A 25,902-nucleotide genomic window follows, 5' to 3' on the forward strand; every position below is an offset into this window, starting at 1 on the left:
TCCCCAGTGAAATTTGCCCACTGGGAAAACGTTCAATCCAGCCAGTCTGCGTAAACACGCTCTTCACTTCCATGAACAGCGACGCTTAATTTCTGTCCACGCTATGCTGCTTCAAATCCTACATCTTCTTTTTCTTTGAGCTGGCTAGATGGCAATGGTGTTGTAAGATGATTTTACGTCCCAACGTTCTTGAAACGGGCAAAGGATCCATGGAATTGAATGGTGTGAAGGTCATAGATAGAATGCAAAAGCATTCGCAAAGAATTGGGTCTCAAAATGTTTTCAACGAATTAATTAATCGTACGATGGAATCGCGGATCAACGAAGATCTCGTGACGTTCCGGCCCAAAGTCTTAGGACTTTCTCCTTCGAAAGTCTCGTGGCCTATCAATCTCCATGAAGCCTCGTTCCATTCGCATATGCTGATGTATCGTGTATTCTGTGTACAGGCCTTTCATCTCCAAGCCTTACTTGGACCACATACAATGTTTGAAATGTTGACATTCTATAACTTATGAGATATTATTTATAGTTTTTAGCTAAGTAGAACACATACAATGTTCTAAATGTTCATATTATATATCTCATGATATATTTAACTTTAATTATATATAATGTTCAAAATGTTAACATTATATATCTCATGACAAATAAAATATCACTTTCAAAAACACCTACAATTATCATCTTGAAAAGTATCTCCTCAATATATTTTTATTTGTTACAAATTTAGCATTTCTCTAAATTTACTTTAAAGATCAGTAGTTTCACTATTTTGATATGCTATCAAGTGCTTATAATGTGTCACTTGTTCTTTCTACTTCTTAATTCTCTTGCCCATTTTCTTTTCTTCAATTGCGATTGTGATCGCTTCACGGATCGCATTCATGCAATGTTTTGAAGAGCTTTTATTTGCTTTCGTACTTTTTATGTGGACTGTGTTTGGTTACCAGTATTTATATCTTCCAATGTCTTCTTGATACCATAATTGAAGCTGGAAAAAAATAAGTCAATCATATCATTAATGAAAAAAAAGGAAGATTTTATTTGACAGGTAAAATGTTATGAAGAAAAAGTATTCTTATGATAATTTTTTACGTATTCCTTAATTTAAATCATAAATCTTATAAAACCTTAGAAAACACTTAGAGATAGACATGATGAACAGCAAAAAAAGAGATGCTGACCTTTGCACCATTTTTCTATATATCCACCAAAATCATTGAATAAATTTTTATTTATTTTGACATGATGAATATAATGCAATTAGATGCTTAACTTTGCACAATTTCTATATTAAAAAGCTATATAAAAAGAAGGAAAGAGTGGTATAAATTGATCTTATAGATTAACCTTCATCATAAGACTTTTTTTTTCATTTTTCTTATGAGGATTACTGAATTACCTTACACCCACACATTGTTGAAAATATGCATCGAACCAATTGGTACGAAACTTGACTTTACCACATATAAATCACATCTTCTCATGTCTATAGTTGTGGATATAGTATGAAACTTTCTTTTTCTACTATAATGAATAATGACATACATGCTCATACAATTGCAAATTGCATCATGATAATATATAGTTAAAAGAGCATCTGCCAAGAGGGCGGAAAATAGGCCTTTTGTCTTTTTATATGAGTGAACATTGCAACTGACATAGTGATGCTATCTCGTACTCAAAAACACTTTTCTTGACATGATGAAAACCTAAGTAATAATAAAGTATGGTATGAGAAATCTAGTGAAGGACATTATTTATACTTTGTTTTCTAATAATTATGCTGTGTTGGGCCTCTAAAGGATTCTAATATTATCATTATTACACCATAGTCAATAATAATAATGATTCTAATAAATTAATTTAAACAAATAGAGTGCAAATGAATAATGCATCCATCTAGCCTCCATCAAACATAGGTTGAATGGATGCATAGGATTCCTTATTCACACTCAGACACATGTATATACTCCTCTCTCTCTCTCTCTCTCTCTCTCTCTCTACTCCTCTCTCTCTCTCTCTCTCTCTCTCTCTCTCTCTCTCTCTCTCTCTCTCTCTCTCTCTCTCACACACACACACACACACACACACACACACACACACATACACACACACACACGGACATAAAAAAAGAGATGCTGACCTGCATTGCACCATTTTTCTCTATATCCACCAAAACCATTGCATGGATTTTTATTTATTTTGACATGATGAATATAATGCAATTAGATGCTTAACTTTGCACAATTTCTATATTAAAAAGCTATATAAAGGAAGGAAAGAGTGGTAATTAATCTTATAGATTAACCTTAATCATAAGAATCCTTTTTTGCATATTATGAATTAGCTTACACCCACACATTGTTGAAAATATGCATCTAACCAATTGGTACCAAACTTGACTTTACCACATATAAATCACATCTTCTCATGTTTATAGTCGTGGATATGGTGTGAAACTTTCTTTTTCTACTATAATGAATAATGACATACATGCTCATACAATTGCAAATTGCATCATCATAATATATAGTTAAAAGAGCATCTTCCAAGAGGGCGAAAAATAGGCCTTTTGTCTATTGATATGAGTGAACATTGCAACTGATATAGTGATGCTATCTCGTACTCAAAAACACTTTTCTCAACATGATGAAAACCTAAAATAATAATAAAATATGGTATGAGAAATCTAGTGAAGGACATTATTTATAGTTTGTTTTCCAATAATATGCTGTGTTGGGCCTCTAAAGGATTCTAATATTATCATTATTACACCATAATCAATAATAATAATGATTCTAATAAATCAATTTAAACAAATAGAGTGCAAATGAATAATGCATCCATCTAGCCTCCATCAAACATAGGTTAAATGGATCCCTAGGATTCCTTATTCACACTCAGAGATAAGTTTGAGTACTACCGTACATTTATCAACCCCGAAAATTGGGCTACTTATACAGGAAGAGAAACAGCCATGCAGAAGTACATTTGCACACCTATGGCAATACATAAGCGAAGAGCTTTGGCCTCACTTCGCACCCAATCACACCAGCTGCAGATTGAAATAGGAGGATGGAAAGATATGCCAAAAGAGAGTAGAATATGCCAATTATGTGACCAGGGAATGGCAGAAACTGAAGAACACATGGTAATGATATGCCCTTACTATACTCACATCCGGAAAGCATTTAGCTCTCTTCTCGAGGGACATAATAGATTGGCTGATATGCTACATAGCGGGTCACCCCCAGCTTTAGGAATGTTTGTCTATAAGCTTTTCAAGCACAGGAACTCACCTAAGACATAAAGGTAGTTTCTCTTAATACCCTCCCCTCCAAGGGAGGAGACTTTGTGTACGAGGATTTTGTATTGCTCAGGTCCCACAGGCCAATTTTTTGGTCTTCAGAGGACGATAATATATTCTTCTTCTTCTTCTTCTTCTCTCTCTCTCTCTCTCTCTCTCTCTCTCTCTCACACACACACACACAAAAACTAAGACCAAAACCTAAGTAAGTGATTGATTAGAGAAGATGGTCACTTTAGAAGTAAGATAAACCCCACCCATCTCGTTTACTCTAATTGTAGTTTTCGCCTTCTTCTTCTGCTTTAAATTTGGCACCCAAAACTAGCTCTCATTGATACTCTTGAAGACGAAGATATGGATAGTGGTCACTTTTGACATTGCACTAGCTCTCACCAAATGTCAATCACAATATTTTGACAATTGAGTTGCTTCATTCAAAAGAATGCACACCCTGCCTTGTAGTCAATCTAATTGATTTACACAAACCGGTACACAGGAGCCACCCACTATTTTCCTAGCTCATAATATCTCAAGAGAGAAGATGTCTCAATCTCTTGCAATTTGGATTCCTTAATTAATACCCCATTAATAGTGTCTTCCAATCCTTGCTTCGTGTTAGCCATTGTACGATTTGCTTAGAATTCCCTTCTACACACAGATACCAAGAAACAATATGGTTCTCTAGCACAAAGAACCTTGGTCTCTAGAAGAGGCTACATTACTGGTTTAACTACATTAAGCTCATGTAGAGTCAAACAGTTGGTTAACTCTCCCTCGAAATGCAAGTTGTGAAGTTTCTAGCTAAACCTCTAGGTAGATGTCAATCTGAGACGTTGAGTTGGATTCAAGTATCTTTACTGTCATGTAAAGTTGATAAGGAATTGCTCCATGTCTTCTGCGATCAAGAAAAAGCAGTAAGCTACGTTGGATCAACTACGTTCGTCTTGGTGTTAAGCATGGTGATATCTTATCCAAAGAAGAAGACCTTATAATCAGGCTTTATAAGCTCCTTGGAAATAGCTTGAAAACAAAATTTGGTTATCTTTGTGGATGTTTCTTTATTAACTTTATTTCCTAGTGGTCATTGTTAACCTCAGGTGGTGCAAGTGGTCTTTGTAGCTAGCTTGTGACTCCTAGGATGGACCGACGTGGAGATGAGACATCTCCACTATTCTCTTAATAAGGCCACTTCCAGAGTTTGTGGCTCCATTTGCAATCTACATCTAATAAAATTGTTTGCTTGAGATTCAACCGTATGTATGACAAGGCCTTGTCATCTTTCCCAAGTTCAAAATGCTATAGCTTCCTTTTCACCTTCACCTTCCTCCTTTTAATTTTTCTAATTCTTTTGTCTCTCCTCCGATAATATTCTTTTGTGCCTATTGGCTTTCCGATAATCTTTTGCCATGCTTTTTATCCAAGGATCGATATTGATGTACCTAGATCCAAGGGTGTGAATCGTCCAATCGTTCTCGTTGTAGTAACGCTTTTGTCTCGTTAATTTAGAGAATAGATGTGCTGATGTGTCATGTTTCCTATGCACCCTGCCTCTTTTTAATATGTAAAATTTGCTAGGAAAATGAATTAATGTCAGCCTCCCAAAGAAACAAGAATAAATTTCATATTTTACAACGTCGAACTTCGAAGTCCTTTGAAAACCTCTATGCCACTGGGTTCACGGCGCAGCCAAGAAAAATTGCCTTTAGAATATTTTCATTGTGCGTGAGTGTCGCTTGGCCATCCCTTTCGAGCTTTAATCTGCGAAAGAGTCGAAGAAATGCCACGATGATGGCACGATCATGGATACAGCCTGCAAGACCATGCGGAAGGTATATGTCCAAAATTATGGGAGGAAGGAAATATCCTGCGTTTAAACCGATTCCCGTCACCCGTGCTGTTGTCTGCGGCACTAGCGCCCGTTGAAGGAACAAACAGGTCTTGTCAGCCATACTATTATCAGAAAAACGCCGTTATTCGCGCACTTCTTCTCAGTGATACAGAAACATGCCTATAGGAATGCGAATAGGGGACGCGTTTCTCATGCGCGGTGTGTAGAATCTGTTGGTCACTATAAACAATTGCACGAGAGTGTAGAATCTGTAGGTCACTGTTGGATATCACCGAAAATTATATTCGAGGAGTACATTAGGTGTTGACAAGGTTGAACAATTTACACTTCAGATGCAAAGAATGGCGGCGCGTGCTGAAACCCAGTACAAGCAGGATCGTGGCTCCTGGTGAACCCTATAGCATAATGAACAAGTCAACGTCGCAGTTCTCGCCTATTATATAAGCCATTTTCAAGTGCACCTTTGCCTGGAGTCCTGGACTTAGCTGGAGGCGCTGCGAAAGATCTTGTTAAACTGATCAAGGCTTCGAAAAGTCTGAGACCGGCCCTCCAGCTGCAGGAGAATCCAGACGAGTCAAGCATTACTATAGAGCAGAGTCAAGCCAGGAATTTAGTCTTCAAATAGATATACGATGCTCGTCAAGAACTCAGAACGGAGCTTCCACTCTTGACTACGCCCTGGAGCATATTCTTCACGAGCCAGGGCACCAACAGAAAGCTGCAACCTGTATTCAACGATATCGTTTGATATTGCACACGACAAAGAGCTGTAAGCCACTATATATTTATAGGTAGCTACTAGCAAGTTCTAGTCTAATTTTGTTTGTTCTGAGGATTTCCGTTCACTTCAACGGATGATCAGCATGAGTAATGCCGTGGTTTTACTGCAGATAACGACTTCCGATCAGCGAAGGCTCGAGATTGTTGTCTTGCTCGTTGGACTAGCTTCGATTCTCCAGCCAATAACCACGTACGGCCACAATTGTCTTTCTCGTGGGACTCAGGCTTCAGCCGCCGGTCTCTACTTTCTAGCTGCTACATGCCGTAGCTCCTTAAGATTCCCTTCGTAAAAACAACATAATGCACTATTGCTCGTGGGCATTGCTCTCTTTTGTCTTACTTGGACTCCATGCATCGCGTAAGCAACTTTATCAATTGGATATCCATAATCCACGATGCTTTCTCGCTTAACCATACAGCTTCAATGGCTTCGGAATGCTTTCTGATCAATTTACCAAAGAGCTTCCACGGCTTAGATCCTCATCTACTGAGTGGAAAGGTTTTCTAATTTCTTTCTTGACATATCCACCTGCATTTGTAAGAAATGTATTAGCTAATTATGTAGGTGAAAAAGAGTCCAACACATAAATAGCTATTATTCTCTCGTATAACTCTAACATTATACCTCACAAAAGCACTCGATTTATGGATGCATTTGTGACACCTTGACTCGTTACTTTCCCACAAGTCTTGTTCTTGGGAGTGCATGTCTTGAGAGTAGCCAGAGGATTCGCAATCAATGGGTGTCCAAGTCATTAAAAGGTGCCAAGGAACTAGCTTGAACGATAGAGAGCCTTGGATAGCAAGGCATGAGCCTTGTGTGGAGTAGGCCTCAAAAGAGTGGGTGGTGGGAAATATATCTAACACTTAGGGCGGGTTCACACTGACTGCCCGCCCACCCATAAAAGGGTCGTGGTCACATGTGGACCAATAGAGAACGAGGCCCCGGACACTCTCTACAAAGAGTTTCGTCCGACGGGGGAAGACCGCAGGTGGATTTTTTCCCGCGAAGCACAATGATAGGATTTGAACTCACGGTGTGTGACAAAGATTTTATCAATTCAACCACTCCACCAATGGTCTTTGAGTGACATTGAATGCGATGAGATTTGTTATACTTTGCCGGTCGGGTGGTGTGAACCACACAACCGGCTGTCCACCTCTCTTACTACTTGGATGGGCAGGTGGTGTGAACCCGCCCTTATTTTAAGGAATGGATACAACCCCTCTCTCCCCACCCAAAATGGTTCAAGGTCATGTATAGAGCAACTCATGTTACAACAAGGAAAGTTCTGAATGGTTTTTTCCCCATTGACTCAATGAAATTTTGGGATGATCTTATAGACACCCGTGCATAGTAAACGAGTAAGCATATGGAATAATGTAACATCTAATTCGAGAATTGTAACCTTTAAATGAGAACTCTAGGGGAATCTTTAAAACATTCTCTTATTTTCATGTGAATTTTACATTTTTTTTAAAAGATGGCCTTTTTGCACAATGTCTTTTGACAAAAGACGTAAAAACCATCTTTTTTTGAAAAATTTTCGACAATGATATTTCAAAAAACAAGCATGAAAACCTTTACTTAGAATAGGAAAAACACATAAAATACAATAATGTCTCAAAACCATTACAATATGGACCTATGCATCCAATGCAAATAAAAGGGCCATGGCATAACATTTTTCAAAACTCTAACAAGCTAGAAATTACATTGCTTCACAAATATACATGCCATTGATCCTACAAAGAATAGTACTCATCCTTGAATCCTATACCTTCAAATGCACTCGAGCTAAAGCTTTGTGGGGTAGAAGTTGTAAGAGCCTTCGTCCTCCAAACTACTCACTAGAACATTCTCTGAGTCAACCTAGTATGCCACCCTCTTTCTTGCATGGTGTGTCTTGGCTTCAAGTTGTGTACTCCATCCAATCAATATCTTTGGAATCTTTTAGGATAATGTGCCATGCTTGTCTTAATTGAAATGCATATACCAAAATATCTAACCCAATTACTCAGTCAATGATATCGTCTATCAAGATCTACCTTGCTTGCTTTATGCGACCAAGCTATATGCTTGGTCAATGATATCATTAACTGAGTGAGCCAAAACATTTGAAAGCTCTAAATTATTTGCAAAAAAAAGTAAGTTTTTTTATAGATGCATATTTTGAAACTTTTGACATCAGAAATAAGCTTGGAAGGCCCCAAAACCCTAAAAATGACTACAAACATGAGTACCTTCCGATGATTTTTTGAAAAACCCTAGATAGGAAAATGTGCACCCATGTGCTAGGTTGATGATATCATCGATCGAGAGCCACACACATGCATTCCTATCTAGGATTTTTCAAAAAACCTTCGAAAGATGCCCGTGTTTACAGCTGTTTTTAGGGTTTTGGGGCCTTCCAAGCTCATTTCTGATGTCAAAAGTTCCAAACTATGCATCTGACAAAATTTATAATGTTTTCTCAAATAACTTAGAGGTTTTGGCTCACTGGAATAAAATTTTTCCATTCTTTCTTTATGTGATTTAAAAAGATAGTAAAAAGTTTTGTTTGGATAATAATAAGTAGAACATGCTATTAGGTGCAACAAGCTAAGATAATAAAAGTTGTTTTTCGAGAGAAATACAAAGGTCACAAGGAGAAAAAAAACTTTAAGACTTTGAGAATAGAGAAAATCAAAATATATTTTGTGATATAATGGAGGTACCTTTTAGTTTGTAGGCATGATGTTTGAAAAATGCATGAATTTAGTAAGTTTTTAGTTATTGACTATGCAAAATAAAGCTTTTTTTTCAAAAAAGTTATATTACACTGTTATGGGTGCACTTGTTCTATGCATGCATTATGGCAATGTTTTCCCTAACTTATTATGAATTGTTCTCTTTAACTCTCATGCTTTTTGAAGCTGATCGTTGCATCGATGATAAGTGGTGTTACACTACTATAATATGGGCACTAGTCTAATAAAAGTGGTGAGTGCTAGAATTTTGTACCATATAAGCACAAAAATAATCGTATAAGTAAGCATCAATAATGCTTATGAGGAAAACTCTGAAATTGTAACCTTGCAAATTTTTACATTTCACAATTCTGTCATACACCAGTTTTATTTATATTTATTTATGGATTATAGAATTGACACAAAGTCATTATAGAGGCATTGTATGTCAATAACCAAGAGATCCCAAAATTGAAATGTCAAGTAAGTGAGTACATGTAAGAAAAATACACATTGCACTTAACATGAGAACATAGATTTAGCTAGACTTTCTCACATGAGATACTCTGGCAATCTTTCTAGAGTTTTCCACAATAAAAACTATGGCTACTCCATTGAACTATTGGTTGCCATTAACTTTACTTATTATGCATTGCAATCAACATGAATAACTTCATAGTAAAACTGCACATTAACTGTAATCCTCAAGCATTGCATTTAACATGAAAAAAATATTTGCCAGAGTTTTTCTTACGAAAAACTCGAGCACATTCAATGAGAGATTTCTCACTTTTTAATTTCTCAAAACACTGAATACTCAATACAATGGAATAGCCAAGATTTTCAATACTTTTGTTCGTTCCCCCTTCTTTATGACTTGGGGCTCAGAGTTGTGCATGCCTCTATGGATTCTTCTTAGGAGATACTATAATTGAGTGGTTCTTATAACTTGAATTGATTTAAAAAAACCAAATAACTAGACTATAGATTCATTAAATCCAATGCTAATTGGAATTAGATTTTGCAAAAAAAGTAGAAGTAACCAGAGATATAGTAACAACAAATCACATGGTTTGGTAATTGAAGATCAAAGTAACCAAAAAACTAATAGCAGTAAGATGGATGATATAACATTATTCCTATTTAGGTAAGGATTTGAAGATGATTTCAAGATACTTTTGGAATGATGCATGAATGTGTTCGAGTAGGTCTTAAATGTCTAAATTAGTAGCTAGTAGGTGTGCAACAACTAAAGCAACATCTCAACTTGAGTTTCTTAGTGAGGATGATCAATGCAATCATCACAGTCTTCTGCTTCTGAGATACTCTAAGACTCAAGAGTGTACACCACATGTACAAGGTGTTTTCCTAATTTTGCAACATTCAATGAATATCATGTGCATCCCTTGACAGCAAGCTACCAAAAATAGCTTATTGCAGCATCCCTTTAAGATTGACATCTCCATTAACATCCTCATCTGGAAGCTCTAAATGCCTCAAGCATCTTGCAAGTGAAAATTTTGGATCAGAAGGCTAATATCCCTTTGCAAATGTTGTAATTCTTATTGTATTATCATGTATTCCCATGACTTGATTTCTTAGCCCCTTTCTCTTAAGAAGCTTTGTACCTATGAAAGGAGGTTTTCCCCACATGACAAAAGATCCAATGACATGCTCTAAGAATGAAGCATTTGTAGTTGGGTAAGGAAGCATTGAATCCTTAACTAATGTCATGTTAATATGAACGTCCCTACTAATAAGAACTCATAGTTTGTATCTTGCAATTGTGAATGTCAAATTTCTAAAAGTAATGAAGCAATTTATGGTTGATAGCTTTTGAACATACACAAATAATCTTATAGCTTTTTAGGAATCTATCTTGTGCCCCAAACCAACTAGAGCCTCGTTCCACCATCATGAATGTTTTCTAGGTGACTATGAAAATGTGACATATACAAAATGCCAAGTTGCCCATGTGATACCAAAAAGGTATTGGTAATGATCTTTGAGAATGTGAAAGCAATCACCAAGAATATGAAGCCCAGGAAAAGAACAAAAGGAAACATCGTGTTGACAAGGAGATGCTTTCCAATGACCTAATAAAAAAGGAGATGCTTTAACAAAGGAGATGCTTTGCAATGACCTAATCAAAAAATACATCAACTATGATCAGATGTGTAGGTTGGTTGAGGTATCTTGAAGATGTGTACTATTAGTAGTGCACTTTGTAAAAAATTGCACTTTCAATGAGCAAAGGGAGAGCAAAAAAAGGTTTGGTCTATGCATTGGTATAGCTAATCCCACAAACCTCTAATATTAAATATGCAAAACCAACAATTATCTATTCTTGACAATTTTGTTTTCATCTAGATACCTTGAAACAAAATACCCTAAGCATCAAAATAATTGGATATAAAACCCTAAATGTTGATAAACCATTGTTACATGGCAAGATTAAAATTTTTAAATATACCCTAAACATTGTAAATACATCGATGAAACATGCAATAAATTCAAAGTATCGATGGTGTTTGTGACATTTTCAAGTGTAAGACCCCCTTGAGGGGTCCACTAACTTCGCTTGCACCTAAATTTTTTTGTCAAAGCATGGTAGGCATGCTCTTTACAATGTTCATGTACTGCTTGGTTACATGGGCCTTCATAATCACCTTAGTTTAATCATTTATCATTGTTACTATGTGTTCTTGCATGTGGTTTTCACCCCAAGGACCAATAATGTTCCTATTCATTATGTATATATATAGTGGACTAACAAATTGAGTTAGACCATGGAAAGACCAATCTCTATTAGTTTTTACAACTAAAATATATGCAAGGCCCCATTATTATCATAGAGACAATGTAGAACCATACAAATTATTATCCTATGGTTCCATGTGACATGCATTTGTCACTCTATCCTCATAGTGTAAGCACATAGAGTGGACTAAACTTTCTCCTCACTCATGCGATGCACAAATAGTAGTGTGTGCAATGCTCCACCACCATTGGAACTCATTTAGGCCATTCAAAACCCTTTAGTGCTATGTGTAATATGACCTAAGGCACCAAATTTTTATACCGTAAGTTTTTAAGATGGCTTAATGATGTTTGGTCAAGATAAGACTTTGCACAGATGAGGTTGAATGGATATGTTCATGACTACATGCTTACTTTAATGGGTTGCTTTAATGGTGTTTCCCCCCTTTTTGTTATCTAGAAAAGAGAGACAAGTTGTGTTATTAACTTACAAAGGATTTTGGGCTCACTTGCATGCTGGAGGGTCTTTTGTGTTTTGGTTTTGGTACATGTCTTTCAAATTCCTTTTGTATGTTTAGGGCTATTCTTCATCGGAGCTGATAATTTCAAAGTACAAGGTTTGAGTTATGGGCTAGTATGCATTGTGCATGCAATTTTTGTTTAGAAAGCTACAAGTATTTTTGCAACTTTCTTGGGATCATATTCAATGAAAGGATGATGCTTTACTTCATCAAACCCTTTTCTTATAAAACCCCTTTCTCCCCTCCATCCCTAAAATCCTCATCAAAATGGTACTGAGACACACTTTCCTTACAAAAGCATGAAAGCTATTTTTTTAATTGGCTTGGCCAAAAAGGGTCAATAAAGTCCCTCAATTTCAAAAGTGAGTGTGCAAATTTCTCATAATTGATGAAATTGGACTTGTATCAATTCTATTTAAACATTGGAATCCACTTAGCCCACTAATTTAACCATGGTTGGTATTTGTTCACATCTTCTATACCAAATGTGCCAATTTTCACTTGATCATCACCACAAAAAGGGTAGGTAAAGGAGCTTGAGTAATATTCTAGAAGCCAATGTGTGACACTCTTACAATCAAAGGGGTTGATATAGTGGTAAGGCCATATAATATTTGAAATACCTTCTTTCTTCACACTTCCTATCACAAAGAGGTTGTTTTTACTCAAAGATGAGACAAATAAGGTCACTAAAAGAGCTTAAGTTAACCAAAGAGTGTTTAAGGTGCTTCAAATTTATGGTGTTAAATTCTTGACATGGCCACATGATAATAAGAATCCAATATTTTCCCCTCTAATTCAATCCTATAGATCCTTTTTAACATTGTCTATGGGAAAAGATCCATATTTCATTCAATTGGCCAAACTAGGAACTAGGAGGGGAAAAGCTTTGAAATTAGGAAGATAGTATCAATTTTGCTATTAAGTCGCTTATGGCAAGGCCACATATCCACTTTCCTCTCTAATACAATCATGGATTTTCTATTTTTCACAATTTTTATGGCTTTGGAGCCATGTTTCACTTGATGGATCAAAAGGGTAGGTAAAGGCTTGAGTCAAGAAACTAGCCCAAAACTAGTACATGATGACCTAGAACTTGATTGCCTTGATCTTTTATCAAGCCATATAATAATTGGAATCATTTTCCTCTTCCCAATTCAACCATGCATGGATGGTATTTTATAAATATTTCTATCCCTTTGGAGCCATTGTCCACTCAATTGATTACAATGTGTGAGTAGAGGCCCTTGAGATGGGAAATTAGTGTGAAAGACCCTGAAAACTTATGGTTTACAATGTCAAATTGGCACTAGAACTCATTCGAACCCTTAATTCAATCACATGTATGATCATTTTTTACAATTGCTATGCCTTTTAGCCATTTTTCACTTGATTGGAATTTGGACAAAAAACGTGGGTAGAGGAACTTGATCAAAATAAGAATATTAACTTACCTAAAACATGATGTATTTGTGATTGTAGTAAGGCCACATAAGCATTAGAATCCATTTTCCCCATGGATGGCCTTTTTTTAAGTTTCCATGCCTTGGCAACCATTTTTCACTCGATCTACAAAGGGTGGATAAAAGCCATCACATTGTCCCAAGAAGGAGTGTGAAATTCATTACATGATTGGAGTGAGGTTGTGGTAAGTCCACACCCATTGGAACTCATTTACCCCTCCTAATCAAAATTAGATTGCCTTTTATCACAATTTGTGTAGCAAAAGGCCCATTGTCCATTGAACGGCCAAATGGTAGTAAAGTCCATGTGAAAAGGTGGCATATGCATCAAAATTTGTATATCTCTCTAGTTCAAACTTGGATGGTCATCTTGCACTATGTCAAAGGACTAATTTCCCACTTCTTTAGCCAAATCACATGGGTAAAGGCTATTGAGTCAACAAATGAGTGGACAAGGCTTTTAGATTCTATGGGATTAAATTTATGAAAAGTGCACATAACAATTGAAATCTATTCCCCCTCCAATGTAATCATGGATGGTTCTCTTAACAATTTTTATGCCTTTGGAGTCATTTTCACTCAATTGGCCAAAGTTTGGTGTGAAAAGACCTCAATTTTGGCAGCAATTAAGCAAGCTAGAAAATTTCCTCCCTCCCTTTCTCTCTCTATCTCATTTCTTCCTCCGATTTCCCTCACTCTATCTGATTTTTCTTTCCATGTAACTCTCTGATTTTTGTCTTCCTCTCCCTCTCCATTTCCGTCTCCATCCCCCTTTGTACCCTCTAAGATTCCCATTACCTGACATCTCATCCCTTTCCCTTTTCCTCTCACTCACGCTTTCCCTCTCTTCCAAATTTTTTTCCCTCTTGCCCTATCCAAAATTTATTTACCTCTCCACTTTCCCTCTTCTCTAGAACTAAATTTCCATCTCACCTTGTTTCTCTCCTTGTCCCTTTCACCTTGTTTCTCTCCTTGTCCCATTCTTAGATTTTATCCCTCTTCTCCTCTTATTTCCTTTCAAAACTCCCTTCTAAAAAGAGAAGGGGACAAGAAAGTGGAATCTATCAAGGACACCTTGAATTTTGGGATCTTACCATTAGAGGAAATCGTGTAACAAATATAACAATCCTAAGAGCACTAGTACAAGTGTTGATCCAAGTATTATAGTCCCTGCGTCCTGCTAGGAACAAATAGGGGAATGGCCTCCCAAACATTTATCCAAAGAGTGGGATATATTTACACACAAGATCAAGAATGATATGAATATCAATATAAATATGGAATGATTGTGGAAAGGAAAGACATCTATATATCAAGTGAAAACTCTAGATTGAGTTCCATGAGATAGACCCTAATGTGAGCTATGGACTCAAGCTAACCAAGTTTCATGATCCCACACCAAATGGTGCTATTCCCATAATAAAATCATATATTGTGAGTTGTGTATGTGGAAGATCAGTTCCCAATCAACCTTGAAAGTAGCTTATGGTAGTGACAGACTCTTAGTATGGGTGGAGAAAACAAGAGCTCATTGAAACATTACATTGCCTTTGGATTCCCTTTCTTAGGGCCTTCTCTTTCCCTTCTCTTGGGGATCTTGGATTGTACCTCTTCCTCATGCTAATCATATTTCTCTAGGAAAACCATATCCTTTGGGTGTTCTTGGAATACTTAGGATTGACCTTGCCTGCACATTAAGCATAGTATAATTTTTGTACTTATTATGATATAAATACTTGTGCAATTTAGGTAATCTTTTGATTTATTGGGAATTGAAAATTGTGTACATACAATTATCAAGGAAATATATATTTATTATGTTTTATAATTTTTACTAATAGTTTTTGAGATTCATACTTGTTATCCATATGCTCACTTAGCAAAATATGTATCACAATTTGGATAGTGATTAATAGTTTCTCACTTGAAATTATCGGGTTAGTTTAAATATTAAAACAATAAATACCGAACAATCAAAAATATGAACAATTGGGCATCCCAAAAGTACCAAACAACTGGGCAGCCAGAAGTATCGAACAACCAAAAATACAACGATTATAAGCCATGCACGTATGACAAGAGGCAAGCTTGTGTGGATTAGACATAGCTTACATAATCATAGCGGGAATGAAATAAAAACCTCTTTGCATCCGAAAGTACCAAACAACCGAGAAGACGAGCATCCGAGATTACAAAGAGCATCCAGAAGAAACGAAGAAAATGGGCATCCAAGAACGGTGATCATGTCCAAACAAGTACTCAATAATAATGCATATGTGCCACATCCAAACGAGTACTTCATAAATAATCCATATGTGCCATGTCCAAACGAGTACTCAAGAAGTAATCCATATGTCTTCATCTGAAAGATGTTGAACCTTGCCACGTGCAAATGAGTACGCAATATGACCATGTCAAAATGAGTACTCAATAAGTAATCCATATGTGTCCATCGTGAAAGCCAGATAAATATGTGTCACATCCAAACGAGGACTTAGTAATAATCCATGTACCACATCGAGATGAGTAAATATGTGTCACATCCAAATGAGGAGTTAGTAATAATCCAAGTACCACATCCAGACCAGTACTCAAGTAGTTAGCCATATGCCACGTCCAAATAAGTACCCAAGCAATTAGCCATATGTGTTCATAAATATTGTCACGTGAAAGACATTGAACCTTGCCACATTCAAACGAGTATGCAATAAGTAATCCATAGATGCCACGGCCAAACCAGTACTCATTAAGTCAGCCATAGGTGTTCATCATGAAAGATATAAGTATACCTCACCACATAAAGGGCAAAAATAAAAGTATGCCTTGCTTGAACCAATAAGTAAATACATACCATAAGTCATCAATAAGTTAATCGACAAAGAAGGAAGAAATCATTGGTCTAGCAAGACCTTGCATGCACTCGTAAATATAGATGACTATGAAAAACAAAGTAGATATACTCATCCTGTAGGTATCGACGAATGTGCATTTAATCCATTGGATTGTATCTAGGCATCTGTGCAAACTTGCATGTACTCGGAGAAACAACTGAGTGTGATGAAAGAGAATATATGAGCTCACCTTGGCAATAAATGAGTGCCTTGAAAACGACAAGAAAACATATGAGAAGCACCTTTGCATATGTGAAGTAATGTATCCAAGGAGTAATAATATCAAAGCTAAATAGAAAAGAAACATTGAAAGAAAACATGTTAGAATGTTAACAACGTAAAACATTTGGCAAGTCCTTTTCTTTCATAGGATGGACCAACTTATGAAAGTGAAGCTATTGTTGAATACATGACAAGCAAATCAAGCAAGATGTTAGCTTATAAGAGAGAAAGAAACATAAGATCGACATTTTCTTTTGCATATCAAGCATACCTACATGATATTTAGCCTACTCCAAATCAAATACAATGGATGGCCTATAGGCATGCTTGATTAACAAAGATGAAAGAGAACCTGCTTTTAAAATCATAAGATAATCGAAAGTAACTCTCACCTTCAAAATAACATAAAACATTTAGGAAATCAAAAGTAAATGATAAGATAATCGAAGAAAATCTAGCCTTCAAAACAATACAAAATATTTTGGAAGCTCCTTTGAATCAATCAGCTCATGTTGAAAGTAAAGCTTGATATAGAATATTTGGCAAGTGTCTTTAACCAAGATTTATGGAAACTTGAAGCTGTAGCTAAACTTGCTAGCAAAACATAATAATACATGTATTATCATTGTGAATAAAGCACCAAGCATATGAATGTAGTGGAATACTGCAAATAACATAACCTTTCAAGTAGAATATCAAGAACAAGACATTGTACTGAACTACGATGATATCATGGTTCCCAATCATGTATAACATTAAAGAAAGTTGGTTTATCTTTATACCAACAGGCAAAGAAAAGCTCCAACACATAGATGTATGTCATAGTGATTGCTGAAAAACAATCAAGTTTTGTAAGGCACCCGAAGTATAGATATTGAGATAGAGCTCTTTGGTTGAAGGACGCTCTATGAATGTTGAGTAGCAAAGCACTTACACAAAGACTCAACAAGCGATGAACCAAATAAGAAACTGTCAGTAAAGGATGCACTAAATAAAAACTAGCTTAATATATGTGAAGCATCATTGGCTTTTACTTTTGCAAATGCAGCATGAAACCACAAGTGATGAAGCACTAAACTCTTGTTTTCACTGATGACCTAATAGAAATCAAAAATTGCTTTCATATGATAGATAACCTTTTGTCCAAATGATTTTCTCAATCTTCCTGGTCTATTGAACGCATATAATTATCACTGCAAAAGCATATAGATTGGGCTAACTTACTCTTAATGACAAGATTGAGACTCTACTTGGCATTGATTAGATAAGATCTTGATCCCTAAAGATTGACTACACTTACAACAATGACCCTGTGCTCTTGGTTTTTATGGATATGACCGATGGGTTTTGGGTCTCCTCTTCATCTAAATTTTATGGAGTCCTATAGCTAAAGAAGTTTGCTTTATGTGATTGAGCATCTTATTTCTTCATGTGGGAATGTAAAAGCATGATATGCCAATGTGTTAAATCCAAGGGAACACAAATACTGAGTGCAAGATGGTGTGCAGTCACGCTAGATCGTAGCCAGGCTCTGATACCATATTGAGAGGAAGAGAAAGAGGAGAGAGACGGACATAAGAGTTGTGTCAGTCTCTCTCTATTCATAGATCATAGGCATATATATAGTTGAGGACTAGGCTGAGTTAGGGCAAGCTATATATAGCTCTAACAGAAATATCTCATTTTTATCAATGTTTAGGCTTACAAAGCTAAAATTTAAGAAATTTCATGAACACTTTTAATGATATAATTTGGAGAAATTTCCCTTTCATGATATATGTATCTATTCAAAGATGAATATAAAACCTTTGAGGTACACTTGAATTGTAGTTTATTTATTTGATTAAAAGAGATGTACTCAACAGTACAAGCACTAGAGTTGCCAAACAAACTTAGATAAATATGCATCATGCAATTTGGGCTTATTTAAATTTATGAACATGAACTTAACATAAAGTTATTACGTTTCTTACATGGAAACAAGCTTCGAATAGTGTAGATTCCATGTATATTAAAAGGAGGACTTCACTTGAATCTTGATATTTTTCTAAAAGTATCAAAATTTGGATATGCATCTATACCAAAATTGTTAAACTATACAGATTTCTATTTTTAACTTGAAATCAATGCTCTTATAAACTATATAAACCCATGGAAAGAAGTTTTCCAACTTTCAATAACATAGCTGATGTTCTTCTACAAATACCAATTTTTTTCATGAATCTCTAAAAAGGACACTATCTAAATACCAAACTAGTGCTATTGAGTTTGTTTATAATTAATTTAATGCACATTATGTCGATTCACATATCCAGAGATACATGGTTAGTTCATGAGTTTTGATTTTGACTACACAGACACAATTTATGTCATTCATAGCATATATGCTCACACATTTGTAGACAGAAGTGAGTGATCGCATCTTGCATCAAGCATCCATGCCAACACAACAAGACAAAGCACCTACAGACGCGACGCGTTTACTCAACTAAAAAAAAAACTTACAGGTGCATCTATTTACACGTCTATTTGCGCATCTAGAGACCCACGTCTAACGGTGCGTCTATATAGCAGACAAATGTGTGTATAGATGTGCATATAGACGCGTAAATAGACGCTCTGCTAGAAAATTTAAAAACAGACAGACGCATCGTTAAACGCGTGTATAGACGCATTTATAAATGGTCTTATAGACGATTTCATAGACACGCAAATAGACGCTCGTCGAACAAACAGATGCGTATATAGACGCATTTATAGACGGTTTGATAGACGCGCTACATAATATTTTTTAAATTTTGTGTGCTTGAACAGAATGCTGTGTATGCTATGTAGTTACAGGAATCCCATTTCCACATTGTGTAATTCAATTCTTACAGCCAACTGCATTTTAATTAGCACTCTTGCAAGCACATCTATAGCCGACAATTACAATTCTAAATAAAACATTACAACTCCAAAACGTTTAGTTCACAAGGCATTAATTGATAGAACATTGCACAAGAAAATTGAAAGCTCAAAAAGTGCTTGTATGTACATATAGCACGAAGCTAAGCCACGTCCTGTGGCTTCAAGTACCAAAAATAAGAGGAGTGTATATACAAGAGGCACGAAGCCAAGCCAGTGGCTTTAAGTACAAAAAAGAGTAGCTAGCACTACTTCTACGACTAATCTAAGTTCTCCACGTCCTCGCTCCCTTCTATGCTCCCTTCTGCGCTCCCTTCTCTGCCTCCTTCCTCATCTTCTTCCTCGTTTTCTTGTGCAGGGGCCTATAAACAAGGAACAACATATATCAATGTATGAAAAATCAAATCTTTACTTATAATATTGACATTATTTAATTACTTTCAAATACCTCGGTGGACGCTCCAGTAGCCCAGATATACTGCTCCTCAGTAATCAACCCGTCATTACAGAAGTGCTTCCATGTATATTCTCCTCTGCGATGGTGGCGGTGGTAGGCTGTCTCGACAGGAGTAGGGTATCTGCCCATGATATCAAGCTGCAAGATGACACAATTTGCAGAGGGGTTAGTACAAAGAAACAACCTCCTAATAAACTACATAAGCAATATAATTTGAGATCGATACTTACAAATTGGGCCTCCCATGATTCAACACCCCCTGTTCCCAAATGCACGCTTCCATATTGCTCCATTTGGATCCTTCGTGCCTCCACGTGCTACAGACTGGGTTCCTCCCTTGCTGACTTCATTGCTTTCTTCCACTCCTGCTTGTGAGCGGTGTGGGGTGGGCCCCTTGGTGGTTGACCTCCCTCGAGCCTGGCAAGCTCTGCTAGTGCCTGCCTCTTAAGCGAAGATCTTTTATTGCCAAGTATCATAACAATCTTTGACTTGGCCCATTTATCTGTGAACTGAAGATTGGGGGGGTTAGGATACCTAGAGCGAACAGGAGCGAGGGTCTCATCAGCCAACCTCTTTGGATGGTCTTTGTAGTGGATAAAGCAATCTCTGTAATTGTTAGCAATTACAGAGTGCATGAAGGCCATGATGTCCTTCCCCCATGCATCCATCAAGATTCCTCTTGTCTGAGTGATGTCATAGAAGATCATACCATCACCCGAAGGCACGTCTAAATCATTTGAATCATCCTCGTCCCCACCACCACCCCTCCCAAAGCACTGTGACATGCATTCCCCACCACTCTCCCTACTACTACGCCTGCTACCATGTCGTGTCAAGCTAGTATGCTGGCCACTCGTAGTTGGAGACTGCACGGGACTACATGGACCACTCATAGCTGGAGAACCGAGTCTCGACTGCACGAGTACGCCGACGGCTATGCGAGACAGAAGGACCTCCTGATGGCATGGGGGAAGGGGCGTAAGACGGCATATATCGTGTAAGCTTGGAAGTAAGTGTGGGTGCCTGGAGATAAGTGTCGGAACTGTGGATCTGTTAATAGCAAAGCAAGCAAGCCGCGTGAAGCTTAAGGTATGTGAAGAAAAGCAAAGCAAGCATGCTAAAAGTAGATTTGAAAACCGCGTCTAATGGCACATCTATACATGCGTCTAAATATGCGTGTAATTGCGCGTCTAAATACACAGAGTAGACGCGATTTTAGATGCGCAGCACAGAACAGACATACGCGGTTTTAGACGTGCCACAGAGTTTTAAGATTAAATATTTGAAGAAAAGCAAATTTTTTGGGTTGTTTATTTATAGGATGTCTTCATCTTCAACAAGTAGCTCAAGTGAGGATGAATCCCTTCGTATCCACCATCGCGAAATGTGGTTGGAGCAAAAAATCAAACGTATGTGTGATCGATGTCGAGGAAACATGTATTGTGCATGCAGGATTATACTCAATCACATCTCAAAGTATGGAGAATGGGATGGGACCGTAAACATGGTAAGTGTTAAAGAGTTAAGGTTGATTGAGATACCTATGGGTGTTCATATGTTTGAGTTATGATCCTGTTTTAATTTGATACAGGATGTAGTGCCACACCCGCATATATTGTTGCCTTATGCTCGTCGTGAGGAGGCGAAGCATCGACGATATGAGGTGGGATCTTCAAGAGGGACCATTACAGATGCATGGAGTGATGGTGATAGTAGCCCTCCGCCATTACCTCATGAAGCCGTGAAGGAGGAGGTGTTTGATGATATGGTGCGGGATTTATATGTCCATCAATCCGAAGGGAGGGATGATAGCATGGAGCAGGACGATCTTTTTATCGTAGCATCGACTCCACTGTTTGAGGGGTGCACATTCTCTATTCTACGTGCCTCCCTTGAGTTACTAAACTTGCAAACCATCTATGGATGGAGCAATGCAAGTTTGAATGCATTACTCAAGTAAGCTTTAAAGTCTATTTTGCAAACATGGTGAATTATGCTAGTGGGTCAATTACTCGAATGCTTTTCCTCATTTATGGTCTTCATGTGCAGGCTATTGTGTAAAATCCTTCCAAGGGAGAATAAATTACCGACCTCAAGAGATATGGCAAGGCAACATGTGACCTCTCTTGGAGGATTAGATTACAAGCGCATCCATGCATGCGTCAACGATTGTGTTTTGTTTCGTGTGCAGGCTATTGTGTAAAATCCTTCCAAGGGAGAATAAATTACCGACCTCAAGAGATATGGCAAGGCAACATGTGACCTCTCTTGGAGGATTAGATTACAAGCGCATCCATGCATGCGTCAACGATTGCGTTTTGTTTCGTGGGCTACATAAGGATGCAAGAGAGTGTCCTACTTGTGGAGAGGTGGTGGCATGTCATACCTATTATGCCATGTTCCAAAGTGATGTATAGTACATTTACTAATATGGAGCGTATGGAGGATGATCATGGCCATGGAGGTGATGATGACCGTGATATGAGAGAGGAGGATGATCATGAGATAGGAGATACAGATATTGAGGCCATTACCCGTGAGGATGAGCCTACCATTGGTGATGCTGATTTCGATGAGCACATGAGTAGCACAAGTAGTAGTGGGTTGAATGTATTTGTAGATCTAAACACTTGTTTGGATTTTGAAGTAGATAGTTTGGCAAGGGTTGATCTCATTGAGGATGAGATTGAACCGTAGCCCATCATTGATATTGGCAAAACTATTTTACATATTGTCTCATTCTCCTCACGTCACTTAATTCTTGTATATGTGGGCTTGCACAAAAGCATTGATGTTTTTGTTAAAATTATGTGCTTTGGTAATCATGGGCAATGTTTGGAAAGCAGTGATGTACACCAAAATCTCACTTTCTATATTCTCTGTTTTGCGTCTAAATACGCATCTAATTCTCAGTGTAGACGCGCTAATGGACGCGCTAATATGCGCGCAAATAGACGCGCTGACAAACACAGCATTAGACGAGCCCCTATTTTCTCAGTGTAGACGCGCTAATAGACGTGCCAATACACATATAAATAGATGAGCTGTTAGACGCGCTATTAGACACGCCCGTAATTTTTTTATTCAAGCAACGCCTATAAACGCGCCCGCTATTTTGCGCATCTATCAAGCGCGTCTATAGTTGCTTTGTGTTGTTGTGCAACCAACTAGTTGGTTGCAGGAGTCTACTTGTGCCCCGGCTTTGATATGTTTCTTTTGTACTAGGTACAAATGGTGGTGTCATGCACGGAGCACTATTAGTGACTACTATTATAGAAATTTACGGTAGTAACAACATAAGCTTACACAAATGATCATGATTTTTAGGAATATCATACCCAATTGGTCCACATGCAGAATTTCTTTCTATGAATTGACAATTGAAGGTGGTCATTTTTTAAGAGCTATTATAGTATTATATTAGGAAAAAAGGTGGTCCACCTTAACATGCACCTATCATGTACCATATATTCCCGATTACAAATTCCATGTGTCACCGAACTCAAGGGGTTCTAGGAGAGCGAAGGGGGGAACAACTTGTATCATTTTATCAATAGGAATGACGAGAGAGAGAGAGAGAGAGAGAGAGAGAGAGAGAGAGAGAGAGATTGTTGGAGTGAATCTCAATTACAAAATTCCACATGTCACCCAACTCAAGGGGTTGCAAGAGAGTGACCGAAGGGGAAAAATAATTTGTATCATTTGATCAATGGTAATGAGAATGAGAATGAGAGAGAGAGAGAGAGAGATTGTTGGTACGAAGAACATACATTATATACCGTGATGAGCTCCTTCGTGAGTAAGCTATGTACATTGTACTAGCCAAAATGCAAACAAAAAGATCAAGCCTCAAAAATTTATCAACACCAAGCCCCAACGGCCATGAGAGCTGTTCCATTCCATCTGAGAGTGAGAGCCCCATTGTCTTCTGTCAAGCTATAACCATTTGGGTAGTAAAGGTTGAGCAAAAGATTAGCCTGATTCAAGGCTGTGTTGCCCAATTGAACCCCTTTGAAACCTGCAGCCTCCATCCTCTTCATCCAATCTAACATAGTTTCATGGCGTTCAGCTCTGTCTACACCTTCGCAAGCTGCTATGCTCCCTATCTTTCTACCAGCCAACAATCTTTCCATCTTTAACCGAGCTTGCGATGTGGCTGGAAGTGCTGCATCCAATGCATCAAACACTGCACAATAGTATTTCAGACACTCCACAAATCGAATCAGAAAATTATCGCTGTTATGATCTGCATCGTTCTCTGCAAGTGCGAATACTTTCGGTTCGATCGACTTCAAGCCCACCAAGAATCGATCTACGTAGTCTCCTCCCTTGTGCAGCAGCGTGTGGAGCTGCCCCAGGCTGCTTATCACGCAGATCTCCTCCTCCCTCCGATCCAGCATCCGCACGTCGAAATCCTGCAGCTGCACCGCCAGTGGACAATACTCGAAGGGCACTTTGAGATTGTTGGCCATCTCCGTCAGCTTATTGCCCGTGCTTTGTAGAGCCTCTGCAGAAGGCCCAAGCGCCGTCAATCGGAGCTTGGGCGGGCCGTTGGGCCTTAGGGCAACGGCTTGCAGGAAGGCTGCCCACTGCATGCCGTAACCAATGTGCAGGTCGACGAGATGGACCTGCGTGTCGGTAATGGTCATATCCAAGATAACCTGGTTGAGGGTGAGATGACAGAATTTGCCGATGGGATTGACGTTGTAGAAGACGCAGAAGGCTTCAAGCATATCGCACTGGGGGAGCGCTGTTTTGAGACGACGGATGAAAGGCAAGGAAGCGGAGGGGATGATTCGAGCGGCGAGGGCCTCGGCGAAATACACACTGAGGCGTTGCATTGGGCTACCCTGATCCGACGACAAATCTTGAAGCCGATACAGTATCACACGCGCTAGCTCCATGTTCTCCTCCGCCACCGCTTCTGCACAAGCGAGCAGCAGGTGCAACAATTTCAAGTTCATCATCTGCCTCTCGTTGGCCTTCGCAGCGTCCTCATCGAATTCTTCCGCTGCCGGATTGATCAATCCTTGCCTATCTTCCGCAGCTACGGCAGAGAAGCCCTCTATCGTGACATCCAGATGGTGTGGGAACCTCACGGTGACGTCCTCCGACTCCATCGTAACGTCCACCTGATCGCTCGCCGTGCTTATCATGTTGCTCGCAATTCGTCGACCTTTCTCCACTCCTGTTCCCGTCATGCCCAGCTGAGATTTAGCCCGTTTTCCATCATCCGCAGAACCTACCTCAGCCCCACCGTACTCTCTTTCCTGGATTCTCCATTCGATCGAATCTCGTGTATACTCGTCGGCCGAAAGGGGCTCGCTCATGAAGTCACATTCCATCAGCTCCGTCATGAAGATCGCATCCTCTAGATTTGCCCCTTCCTCGACCCCGGTGGACTCCAGTAGGAAATGCTCAAGTTCCCAGCCGTCGAAAGCGATTCCGGAGGTGGTCTCGGGTATGGATAGTGGGGCGAGCTCGAGCTGCGAACGGTGCGAGGAGGAGGGCGAGGGATGGAGGGGATCACCAGGAGCCATGATACATTCCAATAATGGAAAGCATAGGGAAGGGCAACCCAAATCAGTCTCGTTCTCGCACTCAGACACACATACACTCTATCACCGCCACACCACAATTGACACCAAGACACCAATCGAGAGAGCGAGCTTCGCCACACAAGCTCCTCGCCTGCATCCAGAGAACGGTCAACCGCATAGCGAAATTGCAGCTTTCAGGTCTTTCTCTCTCTCTCTCTCACACACAGTACACACACACTTTTTTTTGTAAAAGCGGTCTCTCTCATGGCACACACAAATATACACGTTCTCTCGGGCTCTCTCTCTCTCTCTCTCTCTCTCTCTCACACACACACACAGAGTAAGCTCACAGAAGCATGGATGCGCAGTGACAGAAATCAGCAATCCTGATCGAGTTTGCGTGAGAGAGCTCATGCATCGCTCAGAGAAAGCTTAGCTGCATAGACGAAAAGGCTAAAAACCCAGAGAA

At 38.5% G+C, this 25,902-nt stretch overlaps 1 protein-coding gene across 1 annotated transcript; it reads right to left on the minus strand.

The window, feature by feature from the left end:
* Nucleotides 1-23,753: 23,753 nt before the first annotated feature.
* On the minus strand, nucleotides 23,754-25,433 carry LOC147902919 (GRAS family protein RAM1-like). Its single transcript, XM_087373966.1, has one exon. It carries the CDS (start codon nucleotides 25,431-25,433, stop codon nucleotides 23,754-23,756), a length of 1,680 nt encoding a protein of 559 aa, XP_087230092.1.
* Between the last annotated feature and the right edge of the window lie 469 nt (nucleotides 25,434-25,902).

This window comes from Dipteris shenzhenensis, chromosome 4 (assembly GCF_047967505.1).
Source record: "Dipteris shenzhenensis isolate YYH24624 ecotype China chromosome 4, Dip_SZ_1.0, whole genome shotgun sequence".
NCBI classification, from domain to species: Eukaryota; Viridiplantae; Streptophyta; class Polypodiopsida; order Gleicheniales; family Dipteridaceae; genus Dipteris; species Dipteris shenzhenensis.